Source organism: Gymnodraco acuticeps, unplaced genomic scaffold (assembly GCF_902827175.1).
Source record: "Gymnodraco acuticeps unplaced genomic scaffold, fGymAcu1.1, whole genome shotgun sequence".
Taxonomy (NCBI): Eukaryota; Metazoa; Chordata; class Actinopteri; order Perciformes; family Bathydraconidae; genus Gymnodraco; species Gymnodraco acuticeps.
In genome coordinates this window covers 229,103-254,033 of record NW_022992149.1, presented here as the reverse complement: position 1 = coordinate 254,033, position 24,931 = coordinate 229,103, and the positions used below count along the sequence as shown (strand labels likewise).

At 39.6% G+C, this 24,931-nt stretch overlaps 2 protein-coding genes across 2 annotated transcripts in view; one reads left to right on the top strand and one right to left on the bottom strand.

The window, feature by feature from the left end:
• Positions 1–258: 258 nt before the first annotated feature.
• Positions 259–22,033, top strand: stk39 (serine threonine kinase 39). Its single transcript, XM_034204053.1, has 18 exons — positions 259–419; positions 1,946–2,058; positions 2,805–2,913; positions 3,615–3,753; positions 4,128–4,183; positions 4,637–4,746; positions 4,972–5,073; positions 5,446–5,579; positions 5,724–5,772; positions 6,499–6,564; positions 9,651–9,773; positions 10,954–10,983; positions 11,386–11,442; positions 12,140–12,201; positions 17,281–17,333; positions 17,528–17,596; positions 17,854–17,918; positions 20,644–22,033. The coding sequence occupies exons 1-18, from the start codon at positions 314–316 to the stop codon at positions 20,716–20,718; spliced, it is 1,518 nt and encodes a 505-aa protein (XP_034059944.1). The 5' UTR covers positions 259–313; the 3' UTR covers positions 20,719–22,033.
• A 314-nt stretch (positions 22,034–22,347) lies between these two features.
• Positions 22,348–24,931, bottom strand: part of b3galt1b (UDP-Gal:betaGlcNAc beta 1,3-galactosyltransferase, polypeptide 1b) — a 61,338-nt gene continuing 58,754 nt past the window's right edge. Inside the window, exon 2 of the mRNA XM_034204049.1 lies at positions 22,348–24,901. Within this exon, the coding sequence (XP_034059940.1) occupies positions 23,679–24,665 (987 nt within the window). The 5' untranslated portion in view covers positions 24,666–24,901 and the 3' untranslated portion in view covers positions 22,348–23,678. The remainder of the gene's footprint in view (positions 24,902–24,931) is intronic.

The window sequence follows — 24,931 nt, the reverse complement described above, 5'->3', positions numbered from 1 at the left end:
CTTCGAAGAGAGAGGAGGAAGAGGAAGATAGCGGCAGAATCTAGAGAGAGATCGCTCTCGCTCGAGGGATGAGAGGAGAGAGAGAGAGGAGAGAGGAGAGTCTCTGTATACCGGGGGATCTCGTCTCGTATCGCTCTGCTCCTCGGATCTTCGCTCTAGCTTCTCGGGTCTCGACCGAGTGTCGGACTGTCCTGCTCCCCTATGATCTCTCTCTCTCTCTCTCTCTCTCTCTCTCTCTCTCTCTCTCTCTCTCTCTCTGAGTCTCTGTCTGTCTGTGAGAGAGGCTGCTAACTAGCGCAGAATCATCATCATCATGGCGGATCAAGGCGAGTCTCCGGCTCCGGTCCTCCAGCCGCAGCCCGCGCTGACAACCAGCTGGCCAATTACCAGAGAGTCGTACGAGCTGCAGGAAGTCATAGGTTAGTACCGGGAGATGTGATGTAGGCCTACGCTGTGTTTTATCACGGAGAGACACGAGTTATCAGCTGGGAATGACGATGAGGGGCCTACCGGCTTTTTTTATAAGCAGTAGCCTCCTGCAATGCTTTGCAATGCGGATGTTAACAGGCACTTTTAAAAACTACCGGTCTGCATCAGCTGCATGTGATTGGAAATGATACTCTCTGTAAATGCGACTTGGATTATAGTGACCTTCTCACGTGTCCAGTTTATTAGCCATTACTAAATCACAGCTGTAGCTGTCACTATGTGTTATTCCACATGTGCTATCTGTGATGGCACGTAAACAGAATGTAACAGTCTATCACATCATCTCAAATTGGCGATGTTTCAAATGTAACATGTACTTCATACTAACATTACAGCTAATGGGTAGGGTAATATGATGATAGTTGTTAAAGTAGCTGAAATTCAAATGGTTAACATTAACGCCAGTAAAACGTTCAGTTAGCCTAAATAGAGTCAACTCCTGCGGTCATGTAACTTACTATGATCTTTCGTCATTAATAACTGTTTTATAGTCTTTCAAAAATGTTAGTAAAAAAGGAAAAAATGCCAATCGTATTTTTCAAGACCCAGAGATCGATGTCTTTAAATGTGCCTTTTATATCTGACAAACAGTGTAAAACTCAATGATACATACAATTGTATAAACGGAGGAAAGCAGCTTCCTTACATTAGAGCACTTATTGTAGCTTACAACTAGCTATAGGTCAAAGGCAGTTAACTTTGTACACTTACATAATCACTTGTTAAGCCTTGTTTACATTCATAAACATATATACAAATATACTTCAACAGTTTTATGTATTTTGTTATAATGTGTTTTCTGTCACTATACTTAGAAGACTCTTGATATGCCTGTTGTAGATTTATGAACATGTTATATGTGCTGTAGAATTTTCATTTGAATTAAATGTTTTTCAAAGTTTTAAAAAGTGATATGCCAGCACAAGTCACATAACGCTCAATTCCAGTGATGTCATCATCATTTACTTTTATTAAAACATATTATTAACTAACTACAAACAACAATATACATCTCCTATTGCAAAAGGAAGTTGCCTGAATATTTTTGGCAGTGAGCTGACAAGTCATATCACTGCTGATAAGAAGTAGCACCCCAGCTGTGGTCTGTGAGCAGATGAGTTAGGGAGACCCCCCTCTGTTCTCATAATCAGCTGGTAAACTCCCAGATCTCCTGTGTGTGCTTGTTCTCCTTATCTGTCACTACAGTTGAAAAGCAATACGCTGTGTCCCCGCTTCTTGGTGTGAACGTCACTGCCCCAGCAAGACCTGATTTTGAATGAACACAGTAAACAACTCGTCACATTGAAATCAAAAGTGTATATAAGTCAGCGTATGTTATTGTTCGCCAGCACATAATGACCGATGAATTTAAGAGTTGTGTTCCAGCTGTCTTTGCAGCGAGTCCCTCTGTGCTCCTGTCCACTTTGTCATTGCTATGTTGTGTCTGTGATTTCAGGCAGCGGGGCCACAGCTGTGGTGCAGGCGGCCCTCTGCACCCCCAGACAGGAGCGCGTCGCCATAAAGAGAATAAACCTGGAAAAATGCCAGACCAGCATGGATGAGCTATTAGTGAGTACATGAAATACAGGCTTATTTTTTTTAAATGTCTTTGTATCACTGTCTAATATCTTACTTTGACTTATTTTCCTCTTATTATTGTTGTGTGTAAAGCCCTATTTATACAGGACTAGTATTGCAAGAGGTAATACCCATGTCTGCATTGTACGCCACATTCACACGGGACAAAAAAGTCGGAATTCTCCTCCAATTCTCTGACATCGACACCACATACAGTATATGATGTTGACTGCATAATATTAACTTGAATTTAAATGTTATAATGTATAAAATGTATATCTAATATATTAGTTTATACAGTACATTTATATAGGCGTATTTATGCTGTGCTAATGGATCTTCATGCCATTCTTGGAGCTGAGCCTCCTGACTGAGCCAACAAAATGCATTCATATTTTTGTATGTATAATTGCCCACGCAGCCCTCATAATGGTGGACCTGGGAAAAGGCAGAATATAAACCCAGAGTAAACAAAAAAATAATTGCGAAACAAAACACAAAGAGATGCCGATTCAGGTGACCCCGATGTTTGGCCATCTTTTTGCTGTAATTTCTACTTTATAAGTAATGGGGACTGCATCATTAGCAAGGGATTAAGATCACAGATGACTTCAGCGAATGGTAATCCTAGTCCCGTGTGAATAGGGCATCTGTCTGAGTAACAATTTCTATACTTATCTTTCCAGTTGAACGTCTTCTGACACATTATAACTCCTGTTGTTTTTCACTCATAATAGAAAGAAATCCAAGCTATGAGCCAGTGTTACCATCCCAATGTTGTCACCTACTACACCTCCTTTGTGGTGAAGGATGAACTTTGGTTAGTCATGAAGCTTCTGAGTGGAGGTAAACTGTAACCAGATCCTATCAATGTCTTTATAATGAAAGCGCAGTGAATGTGACGATGCTACATGTCTATGCTTTGATCTGCTTTGAACAGCTGCCTTTGTTAAATCTAATTTATTCTGTAGATGTATTGTGTAGTCATTCCGAGTATACTAATTGTCTTTTGACTATTTTAATTGTCATATATCTATAATCTCTCTCTCTCTATATATATATATATATATAGCCTCTAAAAGTTACAACTGGCAATAAATAAGACATTAGAAGTAACATGTTTGTTTTTTCTTCACAAGTGATGCGTAAAAGAAATTAAACAACAATCTAATCAGCATTTCAACAACTGTTTTCCATTATGTATCCTCAAAAACATCGGATTTAAATCCTCATAAAGTATTCTTCCAGCTCAGTGTTATATTCTGGCTTCATTACAGTTATCAGGAGGCAGTATCAGACTGTTAGCTGCTTGCTTTTGTAAACAGCTTACAGCTCTCACTTGTGAAGGAGTTACAGCAGTGATGTTACTCACTCTAATGTACTGCCTATAAAGCTTTTCTCTTTAAAGGACAACAAGCAATTAGCAGAGACGAATGTACTTTGCGCCTGGATATTGAGCACGTAATGACACTGCAGCTGATTTGTGTTTTTCATTTATATGTGGAAAATTAACATAATGTTTTTATTTTTCTATGGTGTGTTTTAAGGCTCTATGCTGGATATAATTAAGCACACAAAAAAAGAAGAGGACAAAAATCGAGCGCTAGATGAGCCTATTATTGCTACTATATTAAAAGAAGTCCTTGAGGGCCTGGACTACCTGCACAGAAATGGACAGATTCATCGGTAAGACTTTTAACATTTAAACTTGAATCTGAATCTATTGTTGCGGATAGTAGTTCATCATAATAATTAAGGAAACCTAGCAGTAACAATCCATGTGTGCATTTTGTATAAAACATATAAAATGCTGTCATTCTCTGGATGAGAGAGTTAAACAAATGGCTAATGGTTAATTACATTTCTTGCCAAACAGTGCGGTTATTGTGTTCTCTAAACTTAGAGCATTTCAAGGTCACTGAGAGGCTTGGTCCTCTGTCGGCCCCTTGGGCAGAGTTCCAGATGGTGGTGGGCTGTGGGACACGTTACACGAACGGAAGAATCAATGCTGCTCTGCGTGACTTTGTTGTTTGAATGTGTTTGCGTTTTGTTGACCTCAGGGATGTGAAAGCTGGGAACATACTACTGGGAGAAGATGGATCTGTTCAGATTGCAGGTTTGTTGAACATGATTCTACTCTACTGTCGCACTCACACTTTCCTATCATAAGACCAAAAGCAGGATTGCCTAGATGGTAGAACTGAATTCACAGATTGTAGGAACTCACATAGAAGTTGATGCAAATATAAATGTTTTGTTGTTAATTCATAAATAAAGCACCACTAACATGAGACTTATAATGTTTCTTGAAAATGTGTTGACAGGATATTTAACAGGTTATACGATAATACGTTTCTAAGAGACATTAAGATATATACAATATACGTTATTCAACAAATAATTGAAAAACTCTGTAAAGAAGTTGAGCAAATATTTTCTTTAAACTGCACAGTATTTACATGTCACAACATTTTTTATTTAAAAAATGCTATATATATTGTACCTTTTCAGGTATATCATGTCTATTATTTTAATTTTCAATGCATTGGTTATTCATCTGTATTTTCAGATTTTGGTGTAAGCGCATTCCTAGCCACGGGGGGGGATATGACTCGAAACAAAGTACGAAAGACCTTTGTTGGCACGCCATGCTGGATGGCGCCTGAGGTGATGGAACAGGTGAGTCTATCTTTATCTATACTTTAAAAGGCATGGTGTGAAGTTTTTTATTATTTCTTTTTAAATGTTTTTATCTGAGAGTGCTTCTGCTGCAATTAGCACTAATCCCTTTATTGGTATAACGGTATTAGCATGTTTATTTTCTGCTATTTCAACCACTAAAATAACAACATTAACATAATGCTCTTGAGATTAAGTGTATGTAATATTATTTTGTATCCACAGGTTCGAGGATATGATTTCAAAGCAGATATCTGGAGTTTTGGAATAACAGCCATAGAGTTAGCGACAGGCTCTGCACCCTATCACCGCTACCCTCCCATGAAGGTGAGAGTTCTGGATGTTTTTATTGGCTATTATCAAATCCTAGTAATGTCTTCATTACAACTATTTTTGTAGCTTTTCGCAAGCAATGTCAAATCAAGGAACTAACTAAATTCTCCTCTAAAACCTACTTTTTTCTATAAAGGTTCATCATTAGCAAAACAAGTGCTGCTTTAGCTATTACTGAGAAAGCAAACAACATTATAACTTTGGTCTTGGGTCAACCATTTTATCTAAAGGAATGGGTTGCTTTCACTTTCACAGCATTTCTTCTACAAACAGTTTCCTGCTTTGAGTTTCTTTTCCTCAACTACAGCATTTGTGCTGCTGCTGAAATGTCAGAGTGATTTAGATTTTGTTTTCTTGTCTCGTCAGGTTTTAATGCTCACCCTACAGAATGATCCACCCACTCTAGAGACGGGTGTAGAAGACAAGGAAGCGCTAAAAAGATACGGCAAATCGTTTAGAAAACTAATAACCATGTGCCTTCAGAAGGATCCAGCCAAAAGGTCAGCACCACATTCCATATATACACCAAATATTTCAGAGAAATTAGATGATGCAATGTGTGATCAACTAAAAACACCTGATTCAAATTCAGCGTGGGCTGTGTTGTGATATATTGTCAACAACGTGCTTTTCTTTATCCCAAGGCCGACAGCCGCAGAGCTTTTGAAGTGTAAATTCTTCCAAAAGGCCAAGGTATTTGTTTCATCTCAAATATTTTACTTGCCGTCTTTGTTTGCTTTTCTTATTACTGTTATGCTTGTGGCCTCTTGCCAACGCCAACAATGACTCGACCCCGTATGTTCAGGTTTTTTCTTTGTTTATGATCACAAAGCATCCTTTGGTACGTCAGTCAATATACAAAAAAAGTTGACAAGACACTATTTATTATAATATATCATCACAGAAATGATGACAATGGATAGAAATACAACTTTGAAATCTTTCCCTGTTTTAATTCTATATCCTTGTCGAAGTTAATATTTGAACATTATGATTGTTTTCAAGTGTGTCCTGAAATTCAGGTTCATATGTCACTGGTCTTACTTTTAATTTAATTTAAACGTAACCTTCAGGATTTAATAAACGTTTTGCAAATAAACAAATAAGGTTGACTTGTGATGGCTGCTATCTAAAAGCAGAAGACTCAAGGTTTTTGTATCTCATGATTCGATTCGATAATCATGTCCTGATTCAATATTGATTCTGGATTCAGTACACAGGGGTGCTAATTTCAGTATTCAGTACTACGATAATAAAGGCATTGTTGTCAATAATGGCATGAAAGCAGAGTAAAGTGTGTATAAGATTATGGTTTTTCATATTGGAAGGAGTCTTACCAACTGATTGCAATAACATGAACCCAAAAACATTCACTAAATTCCCTATGTGTATTAATGATATTTAATTTATGTCTTGCAGAACAAAGAATATCTGATTGAAAAGCTTTTGTGTCGTGCACCAAAGATTGCCCAGCGAGCGAAGAAGGTATGTTGACCCAAACGGTCCCTGTGTCAGTTATTGACTAAACACGAACACATGTTCGTGTGACGTGCTGGGATTGACAGTAGTCCTCCAGAATGTATCATTTACAGTCAACACAAACTACGCACTCTGACTCTCTTCAGCCCCTCAAACGCTGTTTTGTAGATTATGTAAAAATATGGGCCACTCTGCAGCTGAGTTAAACTGGCATAGATGTATTGACATCTTGCGTCACTGGCTCGCAGTGCAGCTCTCCGTATGTGGCACACTAACATCAACAGGATTAAATGAATTGTTAACATCAGGAAACACAAGGGAGCACTTAATTTAGGTCGCTCGCTCAGTTGCACACTGGTCACGGTTTACTGGGAGGAAGTGCAGTTTTCAGGCACAGCTGATATTGGCTTCACATAATATTTCGCCTGACTAGCTATGACAGAAATGGGATCAGAGGGCTCTTGCTGGAAGGCAGAGTGTCCGAGTGGAGGGCTGAAAATTCACCGACTGCTCCAGAGTCAATGTAGGGCATCGTGGGTAGCAGGGCTGTAGCTGTGTGTGACGTTACTGTTACGCACAGACAGGACCGGGTGTCAATAAAGGTTCAGGCAACTGTTGAGTGTTGTTGAGTTGTGTTGATGGGTAAAGTGGTAACTACAGGAATCTCTTGCAGTCATAACAGTGAATTGGAAAGCACTTATTGCTAAATAGGTATAACCATTTTTTATATTTAGGTTAATACAATTAATTGAAGACACCAATGTTTCAATTTAGACTGTATTGACATCTCAGCATATGAGAATTGATCTGAACGATGGCACTTTGTGAATATACTTCTACAGACTGCAATCTATATGCTGTGTAGCCATTGTATCACAAGATGGAAATTACTCCACGCTTACTGCATTAAATAAACTTTTTTTAGAACTGTAATAGAGAGCAAGCACTGTACTGTAAATACATCCAGGTAATGTCTGTTTCACTCGATATCTTTGGTGGATGAAATGTATGAGCCACCGAGCAGTGTCCTTGTTATTTTGTGCTGATTTGACCTACAGAACCGTCTTCATTATGCATTCATACCCAACGCTTGCAGGGAGAAGCAGTACTGCAAAAACATATTTTGTTTCTAGGTTGCTGTGACTAAGACTACTGCAGTCTCACAGTAAGATGTTAAACCACCTTGACCTTGTCAAAGTGCAATAGTTTACCTCTGCCCTTCTAACCCTCTGTTCTTTGGTGTTCTTGTTATGTTCCTGTAGTTTCTGTCCTGTGTGGTAAACACATGCAATTCTACTCCCTGGGAACAAGTACTATGTGGGTTTAAGGAGAGACGAGACTTGAAGCAGGGCGCTGTCATACAACCTCACTGTTTAGGTCTACTGTGTCCTTGAACATACTCTAGTAAATGAAGAGGAGATGGCAGATCCTTCAGTCATCTGTCACCAACCAAGTCATTTGAAATGAATGCATGTAATTAAAGGAGGGAAAACTCAGGATTAATCTCCTTATAAAAGAAGGACATGATGAATACGGGAAATTGTCTCTTATTGACTCGTATTAGAAATATAAACTATGAAATGTATCAAGTTCCGTCATATCATTCATTTAGTATGAACTGAAGGTACATGTGGGTTGAGTCACCAGCAGAGGGCATCCTGACACCCACAATAGAGCTTCCAAATGAGCAATTTGAGTCTTCATAGTTTAAAGATTGGACATTAGTGGCCTACAACCAATGTGTGCTGGAATCACTGCCATGATGAAAAGTTGGAACATATAAAAGGATCGATATTGAGTTCAAATGTATGGTCCAGCGCACAGATCATGATGGAATAATGATTAAGTTCTGCATGGATGCTTTCTTTCTGAAGCCAGATTTCAAACATGGCATTTTACCTGCAGGTGCATCAGTTGCACACACTGGCACCACTTTTTACTAACACTTTGACATTCTGTACAATGTTTCTACTCAAATTGAAATACATTTTCAAACATTTCCCGAGGCATGTTTCTATTAGCTTCATGTGTAAGCTGTTTTTGTGTGTGAATGTCAATCGGGTGGTCTTGTATGTCTGCTGGGTGCATTGATCTGTGTCTGTTTTGCTCAAGGACCCTGAGCACAGCTGGGGGAGCCTCGGTTCTATGTCAGGTTTGGAAAAAAAACCTGACACCACCACAGCGGTAGTGCTTTTTTTCACTTTGACCTTGTTTGACGCTGGGGCATTCATATAACCCCTGGTGCCAGTGGCTTAGTGTTTCATGTGCTCTCTCTCTTCTGTAACGCTGTGGTGCCTCACACTGCTAAAAAAGACCTGTGTTGCTTTCCTTACACACTGAACGCACTGCGGAGCTGCAATAACTCACAGGGTCTAGCAGTGACTCTGCTTTATGATGCTGGTTACATTTGTAGTTATATTAATACTGCTGTTTAACCAAGTCACATTGAATATCTCTCTTTCGTTTTCTCTTCATATGATTTATAGAGTTTTCCCTTGTACTGTGCTGTTCTCAATGTGCCGTACCCCAGCTGTGCCTAACAACCTGATAGATTTACTAAAAGCAACTGAATGGTTTCTGTTGGAGAGTACTATATAACTATGAGAAGACATTCACACAAGTCATCTTTGTAAGTTAGCCAATAGTATGTATACCCTACAAACTGATAAACCACCTATCTGTAAAAATGTGAGTTAAATGAGGATGTGAATGAGAAGTTTTAAGTATCTATTCTTTTAACATTGATACATATATTGCAATTAACTTTTGATTTGGTTACATTTTGGGGCTATAAATTCAATTTTACATGATATCATATGGCGTTTTGACATTTATATCAACTCACAAAAAGCAACTAGAATATAATTTGACAATTGAATTTCTTAAATGGCTTTCAAAAAAACAAACATCCTCTCATTGTGTATGTATGTGCATTTTTACAAGTTAATAATGTCCAAAATAAAGGCCTCTCGTGAATATATGTATTGACATTTTCACTTTGCATCGTTGACATGCGATTGCTAATCATTGAACTAATATATAAATTCAGATCAAATTGCTGTCATTAACAGTGTACTGGCTGTGTGTCTCAGGTCAGGAGAGTCCCCGGCTCCAGCGGACACCTGCACAAGACGGAGGACGGAGACTGGGAGTGGAGCGACGACGAGCTGGACGAGAGCAGCGAGGAGGGCAAGGCCGCGGTGAACCAGGACAGGGTAGGTGGCTCTCAGTGGAGTGTATTCCTATATATTAACTCAGTCTCTATATTAATCTGCAAATGCATTTGAGTAGGATTACGTTTTTTAGCATATGATTCATCTTAAAGGTCACCTATTATGCAAACACTACTTTTTCGTGTCTTTTATACATAAACCTGTGTCCCCTCTGTGTAAAGAGATTCTGAAAGTTTCAGGGAAAAAAATGCGCTCACTTTTTTTATATAAAAACCTGTCTGAAAATGAGCTGATCAGAATTTGTCCACTTTATGATGTCATAACGATTAGCCAATAACCAACCAAGGTACCCCCCCCCCCCACCTTATCACCTGAATCTCCTCCTAGAGCACCATTGTGTTCTTTTTAACCAAATATTTCTCAGAGGGGCGTGGGGAGGGGCTCCTTATTTTCATCTGAAGTAACAGACAGAGAATCAGCACTTTTGAAACATGGCTGAAACAGAGGGGTTTATGGGATGCTACAATGATCTGTTTGGTATTTGGAGCCAAACACTTCAGAGACATGTTTTGTATATATCTGAGACCTATTATATATTGATTAAAAACAGTATAATAGGAGACCTTTAAACATTATTGTTTATATTGAGCTTTATTTATGTATTCTGAATTTCTGTTATTAAGCTGTTGGTAATTGTCGTTGCATGTCATGTCGAAACCTTTAGTTAATCCGTTATGTAACCCCACCCCTCCCCGTCTCCGACCCTGCACATTCCTCCACTCCCTGATCACTCAGAGTTTTTGGATGGCAGATGGCTTATCTCTGACAGAGCCTGTGCTGAGGTCGCTGTAATGAGCTGCAAGGCAGCTGCAAGGATTTGAGGCAGAAAGAAGAAGCCAGCCATGATCAAAGAGCCCTTTGAAAAAGATAGCCAGATTTAATGTATGATGCAACAAATAATATGTCACCAGAAGTATTGATTCAAGACATAAGAATAATATTTTTTTAAGTTTCCTTTCAAACGATTTCGGACATGTTTCTTTATGTTTGGACAGACAGATAGATGGACAAATGGACCAACAGATATACAGCATATGCAAATCAAAAAATGCAATAAGGGTGGACATCACACGGTTTTTTCAGAAGCGAATGAGATAAATGAATCATGATTGCTGTGTAGCTGTGAATATGAAAATGTAAATGTGTGTTTTTTTCCCCCCAGTCACGAAGGGTCAAAGATGAGGCCAAAGATGTAAGTTAGCTCCTCCTCTCGAACTCCAATGTTAACTTGCAAATACAAATATAAATTCCTCTTGGGGAAGAGACAAGCAGACAAATAATCTTTATCCTCTCTGCCGCTGCATAACTTGATAACTTGGCAGAGGGGCATTTTGGGAAATGAAATTAACTTGCCTTCTCGGGCTCAAGCTTGTGTAAGAAAATGAACTCAATTATGAATGTTTATTTCACTGCACAGTTCTTTACGCAGTTTAATCAAAACAGCCAAGCACCTGTTTTGGAGTGTCTGCCAGAGCCAGCAGATTGCTCCTCATTGATGGTTTTGGATTGACTGTGTGTTTCCTTTATATGATGAACTCTGATTTGATATTTACAAAGGATGTAATAGCATTATGCCTCATTTTGTTCCTCCCAGAATGAGGAGAATGCCAACAATGTCCCCATTGAAGGGTTGTCAATTCAGCATCCCCAGGTGAGGGATTCAGCCGCAGCTCTAATTTGTCACGATTCAATGACCTTAATAGTTCCACAGTGATTTTTTTGTTTTGTACTTTCATTTATATGGATACTATACGTGTGTGTGTGTGTGTGTGTGTGTGTGTTTGTGTGTGTGTGTGTGTGTGTGTGTGTGTGTGTGTGTGTGTGTGTGAGAATGTCTCCTGGAAAGATGCTCTTAGCAGTAATAACTCAGAGTAAATGGCCGTCTCCCTGACAGTGTGAGCTCAGTATCTGGCTGTATCTCATTTTAGGACTTACTGCCATTGCAGCCCATTTTCTAAGGCTATTGTCATTTTGAAAATTAGCCAAAGTAGTTTGAGGTGTAGTCTTGTGGAATTACATGTGACGGCTACTCGGCAGTCATTTCTTACTCTTGTCCATTCTTTCCAATGGAGCCATTTGTAATATGGTATGGATAACAGTAATGGTTCCTTGCACAATACACCTTTTATGTTTTGTCCCTTTTCTTTTCCTATACAACCTTCCCTGCAAAAATAGGAAGATTCAGAAAAGATACCGCGAGTGTTACTTTTTTTCCGACAATGACCAGAACCCTTCCGCTTTCTGCTTTACAATCTGTGTGCAACTTCTTATACCTTTCATGAATTTTTTATTTGATTTGTTTGATCTCTAAGTTGATAAGTGTCACCATCAGCTGTTTTCTCACGCAGGTTGAGCCGTATGTGAATTCCTCCTACTGTCAAGGTGCTCTGAACATGGTGCTACGGCTAAGGTGAGACAGATATTGTTTTTCACATAATGTTCTCAATCATCGGCTCATTGCAAGGTAATCTAAAGAAAATAAAGATTTGCATAATTCATGGCAACACGGTCTTAAAAGCAGATACAAAAAACCCCACAATATTTATATACTGTAGAAAACTACTTATTATGATCCTGGGTACATCATCAATTTATTTTGTCCTTAAGATTTAAACCTAATGATCTTTGCCTGCTACGGGCAGGACCTGGCATTGCCACGAATCCCTTCGTCTCCCTTTGTCTCACTGGTGGTGTCGTAGGGAGGGGGGGTTTCACTCCATTGCTTCTCTGGCTGTGCTCCACAATCTGCTCTCCTCCTTTCATGCCACCCTTTGGTTCTTGCTATAGCATCACAGACTTGAACATATTTTAACTGCAATGTGGAGGCTTACGATTTTGCCCCAGAAAAATCAATGTAGATATTTAGCAAAACAACTTTCATTTTAACTTATGTATCAAGGGAAAAGCAAGGCAGGCTTTAGCAATTATTTTAATAACTGTTATATGATCTGAATATATAGAATTGATCTGCCCTTGCTGTTTTTCTCAACATGCAAACACAGAAAGAGGAAAGGGTTTTAGAGAAATGCAACAAACTGAAAATGGTTCCTTTTTGGACGGTAGCCTAGCAGCTCCCTGATGAGTTGTTTGCAGAACACACTCTTGCTTGAACAGACATTTGAAGGACAGTCCGCAGGCGTCCAGCATGGCACACGGAGACATGTTTTCCTCTGCTTTATAACAAAACAGTGGACGGGATGCAACAGGGAACACATCACTGTTTGGTGGCTCATTATTCTGACCTGGTTATTCAAATGGTTTGGGATGTTTTGGTTCCTCGGTTTCAATATTTATCTATGGTTTAATTATGTTTGATCAATCTGTGGATGTTGTGGCTCGAACATGAGAAGCAGATTACATTAGTGGTTAACATTTATTACAAATACAACACAAACGATCATCCCAGCTCTCGTTGAATAGACATGCTCTTATCCTGGTATCCTGATCAACATCATCTCTCTGGTTTGTATAACAGAAATATATTCAGACATGTTGACATGTGATGGATGCCTTCTTAAAGGTAAAGCCATGAATCCCAATGACATTTTTTCTTAGAAATGTGAGGCTTTCAAATGCTAATACATGCCGTGGTGGATAACCAAAGCCTTTCACTTAACCCTCTTCTTTGACATGCCCTTCACTACACTTGACAGAACTTACATTATATTTGATCTAGCAGCAATTTGCAAAAAAAAAACGATTTGAAAGGGTGAATAGCATCTCTCCCCTTCTGGTGTGCAATGTGTACTTTAAATGCTGAATATGTCGTCTTAAGAGCAATCAATTGGAAAGGGAATTTTGGGACACAGAAAGAACGGTTCTGCTTCAGACTGAGAAGATGTTTCTTAAAGAGTAAATGTACCTTTTTTATTGATACAAATAATTTGGCTGGTATGTTTGAAAGGGAATCAGCACAGAAGATATCATAGGATTAGTGACTGCATCACATTTTTGGATTATCTTTGGCTGTGTTCCCATGATTTGGGGGCAGAACAATATGATATTTATGGCCACAAATAGTGCGAGGCAATATAAGAAGCAGTGTATTTAAGTAGGGTGATTGAATGAAACATTTATCTAGAATATCAATGTTTCTAGGTCTCAATGTTAACTCGTAAAGAGATGCTTTCATAAAACCTCAGTCTGGTTAGCAGTTGTTAAATATTATACGACTAGCATAACACCCTTATGTGAAAATGTGTAAAAGTCAGAAGTGAAATGGTGAGTTCATGAAAGTATCTGCATGCGAGAGAACAAGATACACAACTAATTTGTGTCTTCTAATAAGGGAGTTGAGCTGATTAGCAGTTTATGGTAATATGATCCCCTCTACAGCGAGACAGGGGACAGCAGCATGATTGGATTTTTGTCAACATTTAGCTTGGATCTCATTCAATCTGTTACTTACAAAGGCGCAGAGGTCTCCCGAGAAGAGTATTGTCAGTAGTTTGACGGGGAAGTTCAGACTTGCAGAATACGCGAAAACACGTGGGTTTGCTGTCCTGGCTCCAAGATGGTGGAATGAGCTCCCCATTGACATCAGGACGGCAGATAGCTTGCACATCTTCCGGCGCAAACTGAAAACTCATCTCTTTCGACTCCACTTCGAGCGATAGAATTATTAACGAAGCACGTATATACTAATAAAGGACTGGATTACCTAAAGCCAGTTGAGTAGCACTTGAAATGTTTGGCTCTATGAAACCTGATGTACTTATATGATTCTGTTTTCTTCAAGGTTGTGTCTTCCTGGTCGAACGCACTTATTGTAAGTCGCTTTGGATAAAAGCGTCAGCTAAATGCAATGTAATGTAATATGCTCGCTGTTGGTGCAATATCATTGGGCTCAATAGCCCAAATAGCACGATGCACATTCATTTCACTGAGCAGTTCAGTCAAGAGGTGACATTTATGTGTTTTTTTTATACAAAGGGTAACAAAAGATTGTCTTGATAAATATTAGACAAACAGTAGGTGTCTGAAACTTCCTCACCATGTATTTGGGTTTTTAGTTTGCTGCCATCTTCAGTTCAATCAGGAGAGACGTGATGTATGAAATACATGTTTATTACAGGGACACATAATATGAAGGAATAGTGATTCACGGATTACAACAAGTGAAGGGAATGATGTTTGCCGATTAGGCCCCGGTTTGCAGGATGATCATTCAGGAGGTGAAAACCGCTCCGATGAACCCCCCGGGGTCTAGACACTGGTGGTGGTGATAAGTAGTTCAGTCCGGTCTGAAGGGAGAAGGTTTTAGCTTGGCCCTGTATTAGGAGACAGGAGGCGAAGGGGTGGAGGAGGGTTGCGCGTTGACACCTGAAATGACGGAGAGGGAAGAGCAGATTTAAAGGGGTTAGCGGGTGCGATGATTGGCTAGCCGGGGAGTAACGCCTCTGATTACTTAATGAGAGAGGAGAGAGTATTGAAGTGACGTGTAACACCAGAGGATATTGGTCTTCCTGATTGAACTTGCGCTGAGCTACATTTGTTTGGAGCCACATAAGTCCTGTCCACCTCAGGCCTCTCACTAGGTGTCGCTAGTACAATAACAAGACCATGATCCCTCATTGGTTATCCCCCCTAAGGGATATGCTAGTAATTATTTAGAATTAATTAATTGCATGCGTCCTCTGACAGCCAGCTTCCTCCCCAGGGCCTGAGGTCGGCTCAAGAAGGGAAACCCCTGCCTCCATGCAGCTTGAGCAGAAATAGAAAGCCACAATTAAAAACGGTAAAGATAAAAAAAAAACGCTGAACATATCATACCATGGCTGGCCTGCTGATATCAGTTGCCTAAATATATTAATGTTTATTTTAAATAATTTATAATAACCAAAAATAATGTATTTATATTTCTTTAGTCTCCATTAAGTTTGCCAGTGAAATATTTACAGACCTATCTTTTGTGGTGAGAGAGCAAAACAATAATACTGTACCTTTTTTATTTTATTTTCCTTTAAAATAATGTTTGCTACTGACAATTATACTGACTCTTCAGAGTGGTATTAAAGAAGGATGCAGATTGTGGGCATGATTTATTTGGGCAGGATTATGTCCCTCACATCATACATGTTGCCTTGACAGCCTTGGCAATAAGCACTCTGCTTCCTCTGCTGGGAAAAGAGACGTTTTTTACGTCCATCTGCTCTGCTCTGTTTACCCTGTTTTTCTTCTTGCAACTAACATGTAAAAAGTCAAGCTGACTCTCAGCTAAGCTGATGGAAAATCTTCCCTTCCACTGTGTTGTATAGACTTACTACCAACACAAACTAATTGCAGATACATGTATGTCTTTGCTTATCCCGTGTTAAATTATGGCTCTAATCTCATTTTAAATGAGGGTTCTGTGATTTATTTAACTAGACTACAAACCAAATTAATATTTTCCTGCTCCTACTTCTTTTGGGCACTGCACATCCTGCTTTTATCACTGACGGGCTACTCCCCTGTCACACACACACATTTTAAAGACAGATTTCTAATGCAAGTGATGCGGATGAATGAAAGTTGATGCTACGTACTGAAGGGCATATTTCACTAATACAAACAAACTCGCTGGATTGATATCTGCCGGTTTTTCTTATATTTTACTGCAGTCTCATGTTGAGGATATTTACTGTACCTACTTTACAGCTTTATGTCAAATCTAAAATCCCATTTAATCATATCTTGTAAGAGCACATGATCTAATCAGGTACATTCACACAGATAAGCAGATGCCAACATTTTCTGCAGTTCTAGCCTCGAAAACTTTTATCATAATAAATTCAGCAGGTGTGAGGTGTGCAGTAGAGCAGTTGCACTGAAGTATGGGGAAAACCACTTAGTCATGTCCTCTGCACATGCAGCACATTTTCCCAACAGGTGCGCTGCATTCATGGTAAACCAAATAATCTCTTTACATTTAATAAAATATCCATTATTTTTGTCGCAATTCATTTACCTAATGTAGGAAAAAGGTCATTTACATTTATATTAAACTATGGATCAAAATGACTGAGTAATGTGGAAAGAGTTGCTGGGAGTGATGAGAATTATCACTAGACTCCTCCACTTTGCAAAGCATTTAAGTGCTCATTGATTTGGTTAGCGACCTACCAGTTTACTCTTTTAGTTGTTATTAATGTATTTTTTTAGCAAAAACGTTACAAAAACCCCACTGTACATTACTTACCAGCACCAGACAACACACAGGCAAAGTTGGATAACCATTTGTCAGGTGAACGCAAACCATCTCTACATTGATGCTAATGTTGCTAGATGATTATCTATACCATAGTATGTCAATTCTTTGTTTATATCTTGTTTCCACTGCCCCAAATTGGTCAAAATATTATCTGGGTTTTGCTAGTTCCCAACAATTCGATGTCTATACACAGCACTTTTTAAATGTTCCAGATTAAAACTTTAGAATCACAACTGTTAACAGACTTAAAGATGCCTCTTGTACTGTATGAACACTCCTTCTTGTCTCTTGTTTCAGAAACTCTAGAAAGGAGCTGAATGACATCCGGTTTGAGTTCACTCCTGGACGAGGTAAGAGCTTTTTCTTTATGGATTTGCTTGTCGTACTCCCCTTGTGATAACATCTTCAGGCACCGAAAATTGTTCCGAGAGTAATAGGTAATGGCAGTGTCTGTGCCCATGACAGTATCTAATTCAATATCTAACACAATTACCTGCTGAGTGGAACGCTGCAAGCCCAATATTTGTCGTGTGCTTCCCCCCAGACACCGCTGATGGCGTTTCCCAGGAACTATACTCAGCCGGCCTGGTCAACGGACAAGATGTTCTTATTGGTAATTCTACACCTCTTTATTCTGGTTAATTGTGTTGTCTGGATACACATCTAATCCCATTTACCATAAAACAGCACTTATAATTGCTATATCTGAGATGCACATTAATTACATTCAACAAGTCCACAGAGGCACTTAAAATGTCTTATATTTCTAGTGTTGATAATTGACACTTAATGTTTATTAATCTACTTTTGTATAAAATGTACCAGAATGTACTTGTTTCATTGTGTTGTTGTATGCCCTCTGCATTACAGTTGCTTCGAACCTTCAGAAGATTGTAGATGACCCAACTACCATCAAAGTGTTGACCTTTAAGCTGGTGAGTTTCCAGATGACTGATGGTGGGTGATGACACCCTCCCAACGTTGCCCTGGCTGATGACATCAAGCCGTAAACAGCTTGTTGTTGAAAGCAGCAGTGAGTGTAAGGGAAACTTCTGTGTAGTAGCAATGTAGTGGGAGTCACCGACTCAGGAAAGAGACACGGGAAGAGCAGGAGCTTTGATGTCAAACACTGATGGTTTATTTCGGAGCTTCGGCTGGAGAATTCACATCACAAGTCCAAGAGCCAGAGGTTCTGACTTCACGGTAGAGTTGCCACGTCAAATCTGAAGAACTCTACCCCAGACCCATGTATTTAGCTAGTTCAGAGAGAATCATCAACATGCGGCATAACAAGAGAGAATCATAACACCTCTATCAGCTGACGCCAACAGGCAGGAACATAGAATCATAACACCTCTATCAGCTGACGTCAACAGGCAGGAACAGGGAGACAGAACACTGAGAGCACAGCAGCCAAGGTTACGAGGGGCGTGTGCTCAGTCAGGACAGTTTGAACTGATAAACTGGGTCAAAGTTATGGGCCTTGGAAAATATTTCCCCAACAGTGAGGAGTGTGAGGGATGGAGCATGTCAAAAGGTCACATATAAAGTAAATAGCTTCAGCATTGACCAACATCTGACGCTGAAGGTTTTTCAGTTAATTACGCAAATAACTACTTTTTAAAGATGTTTAGTTGGTGAAGGAGATTGGAGTTATGAAAATTAAAATTATTACCCTCCATAATTCTATATTGATTGACAAATTGATATTTTTTCTATGTTGATCAAGTAAAGTTGACAGAAAAAAAGCAGGGCTAAACCTTTCATACTAGAGCACACAGGCGGTGTACCCCTGTAAAGAAAAAGCGTGTTTCTGTATTTTGGATCAAATGACTTAACAATTAGCTTTGCATGATGAAAGTGAACTATTTTGTGGGACAAAAACTCCCAACCAACTCTTAGGAAGAAAGAAAACTTCATCTACGATCCGTTTTATTAAAAAAATCTGCACCTGTACAGCTTAAACAACGATAGCTTTAACTAGTACTAACATTGCAGCAGAGGTGCAGTTCTCCACTAATCAAGATATAATGTTAATAACAACACAACACCATTTTAGTAAGTCACTTTTTGTAAGAGAAACAATGTGAAAAATCAATAATGTCAGTCCTGTAGGATTTGACAAAATTATGTAAATTCTGCTTAGTTGACCTTTCTGTAATCGTCGGTAAGCAACATCTGTTCTTTGGGTCGCACTGTGACCTTTCCGACATGTTTGCCTTATCAGCAGCTCGTGATTTCTGCAGGTGGACGAGTCTCTGGAGAGTCAGAGTGAGGGCGGTGTTGAGCACACAGCATGCAGATATGTGGGCATGCCTCCATTTCCATAAATCAACTCAGCTGCAGACATTGTAAAAAAACTCACAGTGGCTCAACTCAGCCTTTTCTGAACGAAGAGTTACGAGTGTAGTTTAACAAAAACCAGGCAGTGAGAATAATTACCCTCACAGGAGGAGCAGTACATAACACTTATGCAGGCAATTTATGGTGTGGGTGGCAAAAGAGCAACTTAATAATGACTTAACAGAACAAGAGGTTACTATAGACCTTGAGCTCACCATGATACATTTTCATAACAGTTCCTTTGTGTTGATCACACTGCCGACCTCCTGAGTGATGGAGCGTCTGTCTCCATCAGGTAGAAGCCATCAGGTTACCTATTCACACTGGCTTTCTCTCAGACAGATCTAAATGCACACTGCCTTTAATATTGCCTCCCAGTCAATTCTGAACAGCCTGAAATTGGTGTGAGATGGCAGGTGCTAGAAGGTTGAACTGCCAGTAAAATCAATATTGTGTTTTTTTGACACACAACATTGTCAAAAGTATGTAGACACCCAAGTGTGTGCACGCCTGAACATTTTCTTTGAAACACAATAATATAAAACATCATTTATAATATTGTCTACTCTTTCACTTACGCTTCCTCTAAATTTGAACTATGGGGACTAGCTCAATCCATTAAAAGCAGACACTGACCAAAGGTACACATATTGTTAATATATATATAAAGATACATAAAGTTTGATGATATGAGATAAACAAATACACAGATCAAGCCACTGCTTCTTGATGTCTTATTTTAACTTTAATTTGACTGCATAACTGATGTTCTGAACTTTTACCACACCCGACATTTCCTCTCTACTGACCTTATCAAAATAGGCCAGATGTGACTCATTCACTTGAAACACGTTTCTTTCTGACAGTAATTATACATTCTAAATATATCATAACCTAGAGTACATATACTACCATACATAAAATGTAATGTAATTAATACAAATAATGTTGATGTGAATGTCTCCACTAATAGTTTATCAATAATGCTGGCAATACTCTATATGTATTTGTCCTCATTGTCGACAATCTCATGAAATGTCTAAACCAGATGTGGGGGTCAAGGGAATTGTTGTCTTTGTTATTCAAGTCATTTAGAAACCCAAATTGTCTTTTAGATTGTTTTTAATTAAAACCCAGCAGGTTGAAAAAGCCTCATTTTGTGAAATAATAAGCCTGCAGTTGAAATCCCCTGATTAATCCTGGGAGTTACACCGCCGTGGTTTGGCAGAGCAGGATTAGTTCTGTTGTTGGAGATGAGTGTGAGCATGCAGGCGGCCCGCCCCCGTTGACCCTCTCCATTTCTCCCCCCTGACGCAGGTTTCCTGCAGCGAAGACACGGAGATCCCCGACGAGGTGAAGCTGATCGGCTTTGCACAGCTCAGTGTTAGCTGATGCTCTGTTCATGCCTGAAGCAGGTGAGACAGTGGGGAGACAGTTCAGGGCACACCGACTGAGGAACACACCATCTTCTCCAACACCCACCCTGAAAACACCTCCCCCTCCTCCCTCACTCCTTTTCTCTTCCCCTGAGCCAAGCCCCACCACCGCCCCACCTACACCTCCTTAGCGCCGACTTTCCCGCTCACTGTCCCCTGACCTTTAACCTTAAAACATTCCACCGCCTAGCGCACACAGCGAGATCAGGACACAGACCAGGAAACCTAAAGAAGTACTCAGGTGGTGACATAAGGTGGTTAAGATGTAGCTTTTAATGTTTTTTATTTATTTGTTTCTCTTTTTTTTGTTTTACATCACATTGCCTAAGTGTAAGGCAAGGCTCTCATTATTTATTGAAATGGGAAGGTATTTTTATGTTGTTTTATTGCCACAGTGAAAACAATTAGACTTAGCATCTCACAAAAACACACTCGTTTGTGATGTTTCCATGAGGTCTTTGTCAGAATGTAAGATTTAGTTAAATTGTGGGTAAAGCACATTTCCGTAATAACATAATGAATGTCTTAAAAGAGAATGATTTCTGTGTCAAGACATGTTTTTACACTGAGAAGAAGGGACCCATTTGATTGACAGTGCAGTAAGAAAAAATGAAGAGACCTGGATGCTACTGTGTATAATTTGCTGCTCTTGACAGTGCTAATGCTTCAAAAATGTTAGAGGTGCCTTGTTCATTTTTCTGTGCCTAAGAAAGTAGACAATGATTGAGACCACACAAAGAGCAGAACCTGCTGATTAACATTTCAGTTCAAGTCAAGTATCTTAACTTAATGAGACAAGCTACAATGCACTTTTGGGCTGATGCTTAGCCCCTGGAGACAAATTAACATGTGTGTTTTTGTCATCAGACAAACAGAACCTCTAGTAATCTGCTCTGGTAGGCGTGTATTCAGATGCCAGGTTAATCGACAAAACCACAACAGTTTAATTTCCCTGCTATGTCCTGCTGCACTACAAAACCCTCTGTTCCCAAAAAATATAGTGAAGTACTGTAAACCAAAAGGCAACTATTGAAAGGGTGACGAGCCATTTGTTTGTCCAAACAAGTTGAGTAGCTCTAAATTATTTTTAAGTATTGAGGTGGTAAATATTAACTTCTACTAAATTCTTTATGAGGAAGTTATTTATTGTGTTTTATATGTACAGTATGTGAACCATTTCAGCATATTACCCCTGTTTCCTCTCTGTAATCAGCTGATGTCAAATTTTTTGATGAGGAGCAACAATAAAGAATTGCTATTATTTAACAAAACAGCGTGGAGTGTTTTCTATTAGCGTCATGTCAGGAAAGGAAATATGTTCTTTGCTTAAACCAAAAACCAAAAATCCCAAGCCACACCAATGACACGTTTTCCAAGGTTAGAAAAATGAAGTTAGATATTATTGAGTAACTGACATTCTGGAGTGAGTTTGCTCACTTTGTTTAAAATAGCTAAATCATTTTAGATAACCACTTGTGTGACTACTGTAGAAAAACCTGCTCTGCAATTTCAAATACAACATTTAAAAACGTTTAACAAACCTTAACTGCAAATCTAAAACAGGTAACTCAAAACAGGAAGCAAGTGAAAGCAGTAATATATCTTTAATAATTCAAGTATTTGTTTTTTAATATAAAAAACATACAATATATAACAACAACCCCTTGAAGGATAGATGCTTTCACAGTAAATGTCACATTAGCTCGTAATACAACAAAAACTTTGAAAAAAAGAAATGAAAATGAGGCCATGAAAGCCACATTGTCTGAGAAACACAAAATGTTTCCATTATGTCAGTAGCAGTGCTCCAGTAATCACAGATATGCCAGACACATAGATAAGATAATACATCCAGTCTGTAATGGTCTTAGATACAGTTAAACTCAGACTTGCTCGACATGATGCTGTATATCTGTTGATATGTGGAGGAGGCGATGAGTGGATAGCTGCTGATTTACTGCGAGAGCAGCAGCTGGAGTAATGAGCAGCAGGTAGCTCAATGAGCAGCAGGTAGCTCAGACACACAGTTATTGCAAGTATAAAAATGTCAACCAGAATAAAAAACAAAATGCATCTAAAACAAAAATATGCATTGGGCTTATTCAGAAAGAAGAGGCAGTAAAACTTTAAAGGTATGTAAACAAAACCATCAGGCAAACTCATAAAAAAAGAGCATCCAGTAAATTCAGCTACATGGATCAAGGGAATAGTGATGAATACAAAAATAATGTCGTTATCTTTAAACTTGGTCTGTTTGGAGACAACGTATATCAGACTGTATCACAATGAACATAAAAAGGGGAGAGCAGCATGAGTGTAAGTTTTACCTCAACAGACGACCTGGTTGGTTGGATATGATTAACAGGATCTCTTAATTAATTTGTAAATGCCATTTTTTTAAACGTTATAATATTATAAATATAATATAGTCATTTATTACTTTATCGATTCCTGCACAGAAATCTCCCAGCCTGCTCTGCTGCAGAGGGATCAGGGTGCTGAGTCAGCAGCCATGCAGCTGTTACAGATCCAGTGTCTCAAGGACACTTGTGAATGTGAGCTTGAACTAAGGTCGTCTGAAACACAGTCTCTACCCATCAGGCCACACTACGCAATGCTCAACGCTGATTGACTTAATGCACATAAAGAATATTATGCTTACATTTGCACCTGGAATACATGAACAAAATTAGTCTCAGTAACAAACGCCACATTTTGATTATGCATGAGAATACGCTACAAGCCTCATGCACTCGTTAACAATCATGTGTGCAATCAGCAGAAATAGATATGAAAACATCTGTCATGAAGACTCGCAGCAGGCCTTTTATTTTACATTACACAATGTGATGAGTTAAAGAAAAGAGGAAAAGGCAACAACAAAAGGAAGTTGTTGTTAAGTGGTCCTCGTGTCCCCTAACATCTCAGGTGCTTCTTGCTGGACATGTCGTTCCAAATGCGGTGCATCTCCTCCGGGGAGATCTGGTGCACGGTGATAACCCGCCTGTACCGGCACAGACTGTAAGCCATTTTCCAGTGATTAAAACCACTGTTCTGATACGGGTGTATACCGAGCTTTCGCAAGCACATTCCCACATACACATCCTCCAGGTGCAACAGTCTTGTGTGTAATGAAGTCTGATAGATGAGCTCAGCAACGTCTGAAGAGAACACATAGCCAGTACCCGAGCAGAAAGGAGGGTATCTACTGTCGGGGTACAAGTCCCTGGACATGTACCACTTACTGCGCATGTCCCTAATGGGACCACCGTTTATGACATAGCCAGTAAAATATCTCCTTCTTGGCTTGGTGGTGGGCTTCAGGAGTTTGTAGATGAGATTGTCCATGTTGACAAAGATGTCGCTGTCTGTCTTTAAGATGTACTGCGCTTTGGGGCAGAAGGTAGTCACCCAGCGCATGCCCATCATGGTCTTGAGGGTGAGGTTGTGGTAGGAATCAATAAAGTTCTCCACCACAATGTCATGGAAGATTTGGCTCTCCTGCTCCACCATCTGGTTCAAGATGGAGTCCGTGTTCCAGCCCAGCAGAAAGATGGTGAGGATGCGGATGTCCCCGAAGGTGCTCTCGTCCCCCCAGGTCTCCCGGATGGCCTGCCGTGCATCAAACTCCTTGTGGGTGGTGCTAATGAGGATGATAAGGAAGGGAGCGGCACTTTCACACTTCTTCGGCTCATTGATGACATATTCAAAGGCATGTGGGTTAAGGGGGCGGGTGTGAATGTTGGTAAACGTGATGTTTTGGGCGGGATTTGGAACCTTACGTATAGGAATAGACATGTGGCCGACATAGGTGGTGTTCGGGCGGGATATGCTCAGGTACCAGAGAGCACTCGCCCAGCAGACCACTGTCAACAGGTACAAACATGACACTTTTGAAGGCATTATGCTGCATTTAAGGGGATTTGGATCAGCTGGATCTTATAAGGCTTTCTTTCCATTAGCAATGTTTCACCCAGCGAGGCAGCATGGTGCCGCTCCAGCGTGCAGTTTGACATGAATTATCAGTATTGGATTACTTCAGAGAGAAGTGATGCTGTTTCTGTTTTTAATGCGAAGCACTTTAAAATCGTATGGATGTCCAATTTCTCTTGGTGACACTGCTTCTTCTCCATTTACATCTGAAAGAGAGAGAGAAAGGGAGATATCCA

What these genes read in the sequence shown, in the direction of transcription:
- stk39 (XM_034204053.1), top strand. Translation starts at nt 314, where the DNA reads ATGGCGGATCAAGGCGAGTCTCCGGCTCCGGTCCTCCAGCCGCAGCCC. An exon ending in AGAAATGGACAGATTCATCG is followed by an intron (nt 3,754 to 4,127) that starts GTAAGACTTTTA and finishes TGTTGACCTCAG; the next exon opens with GGATGTGAAAGCTGGGAACA. An exon ending in CGCCTGAGGTGATGGAACAG is followed by an intron (nt 4,747 to 4,971) that starts GTGAGTCTATCT and finishes TTGTATCCACAG; the next exon opens with GTTCGAGGATATGATTTCAA.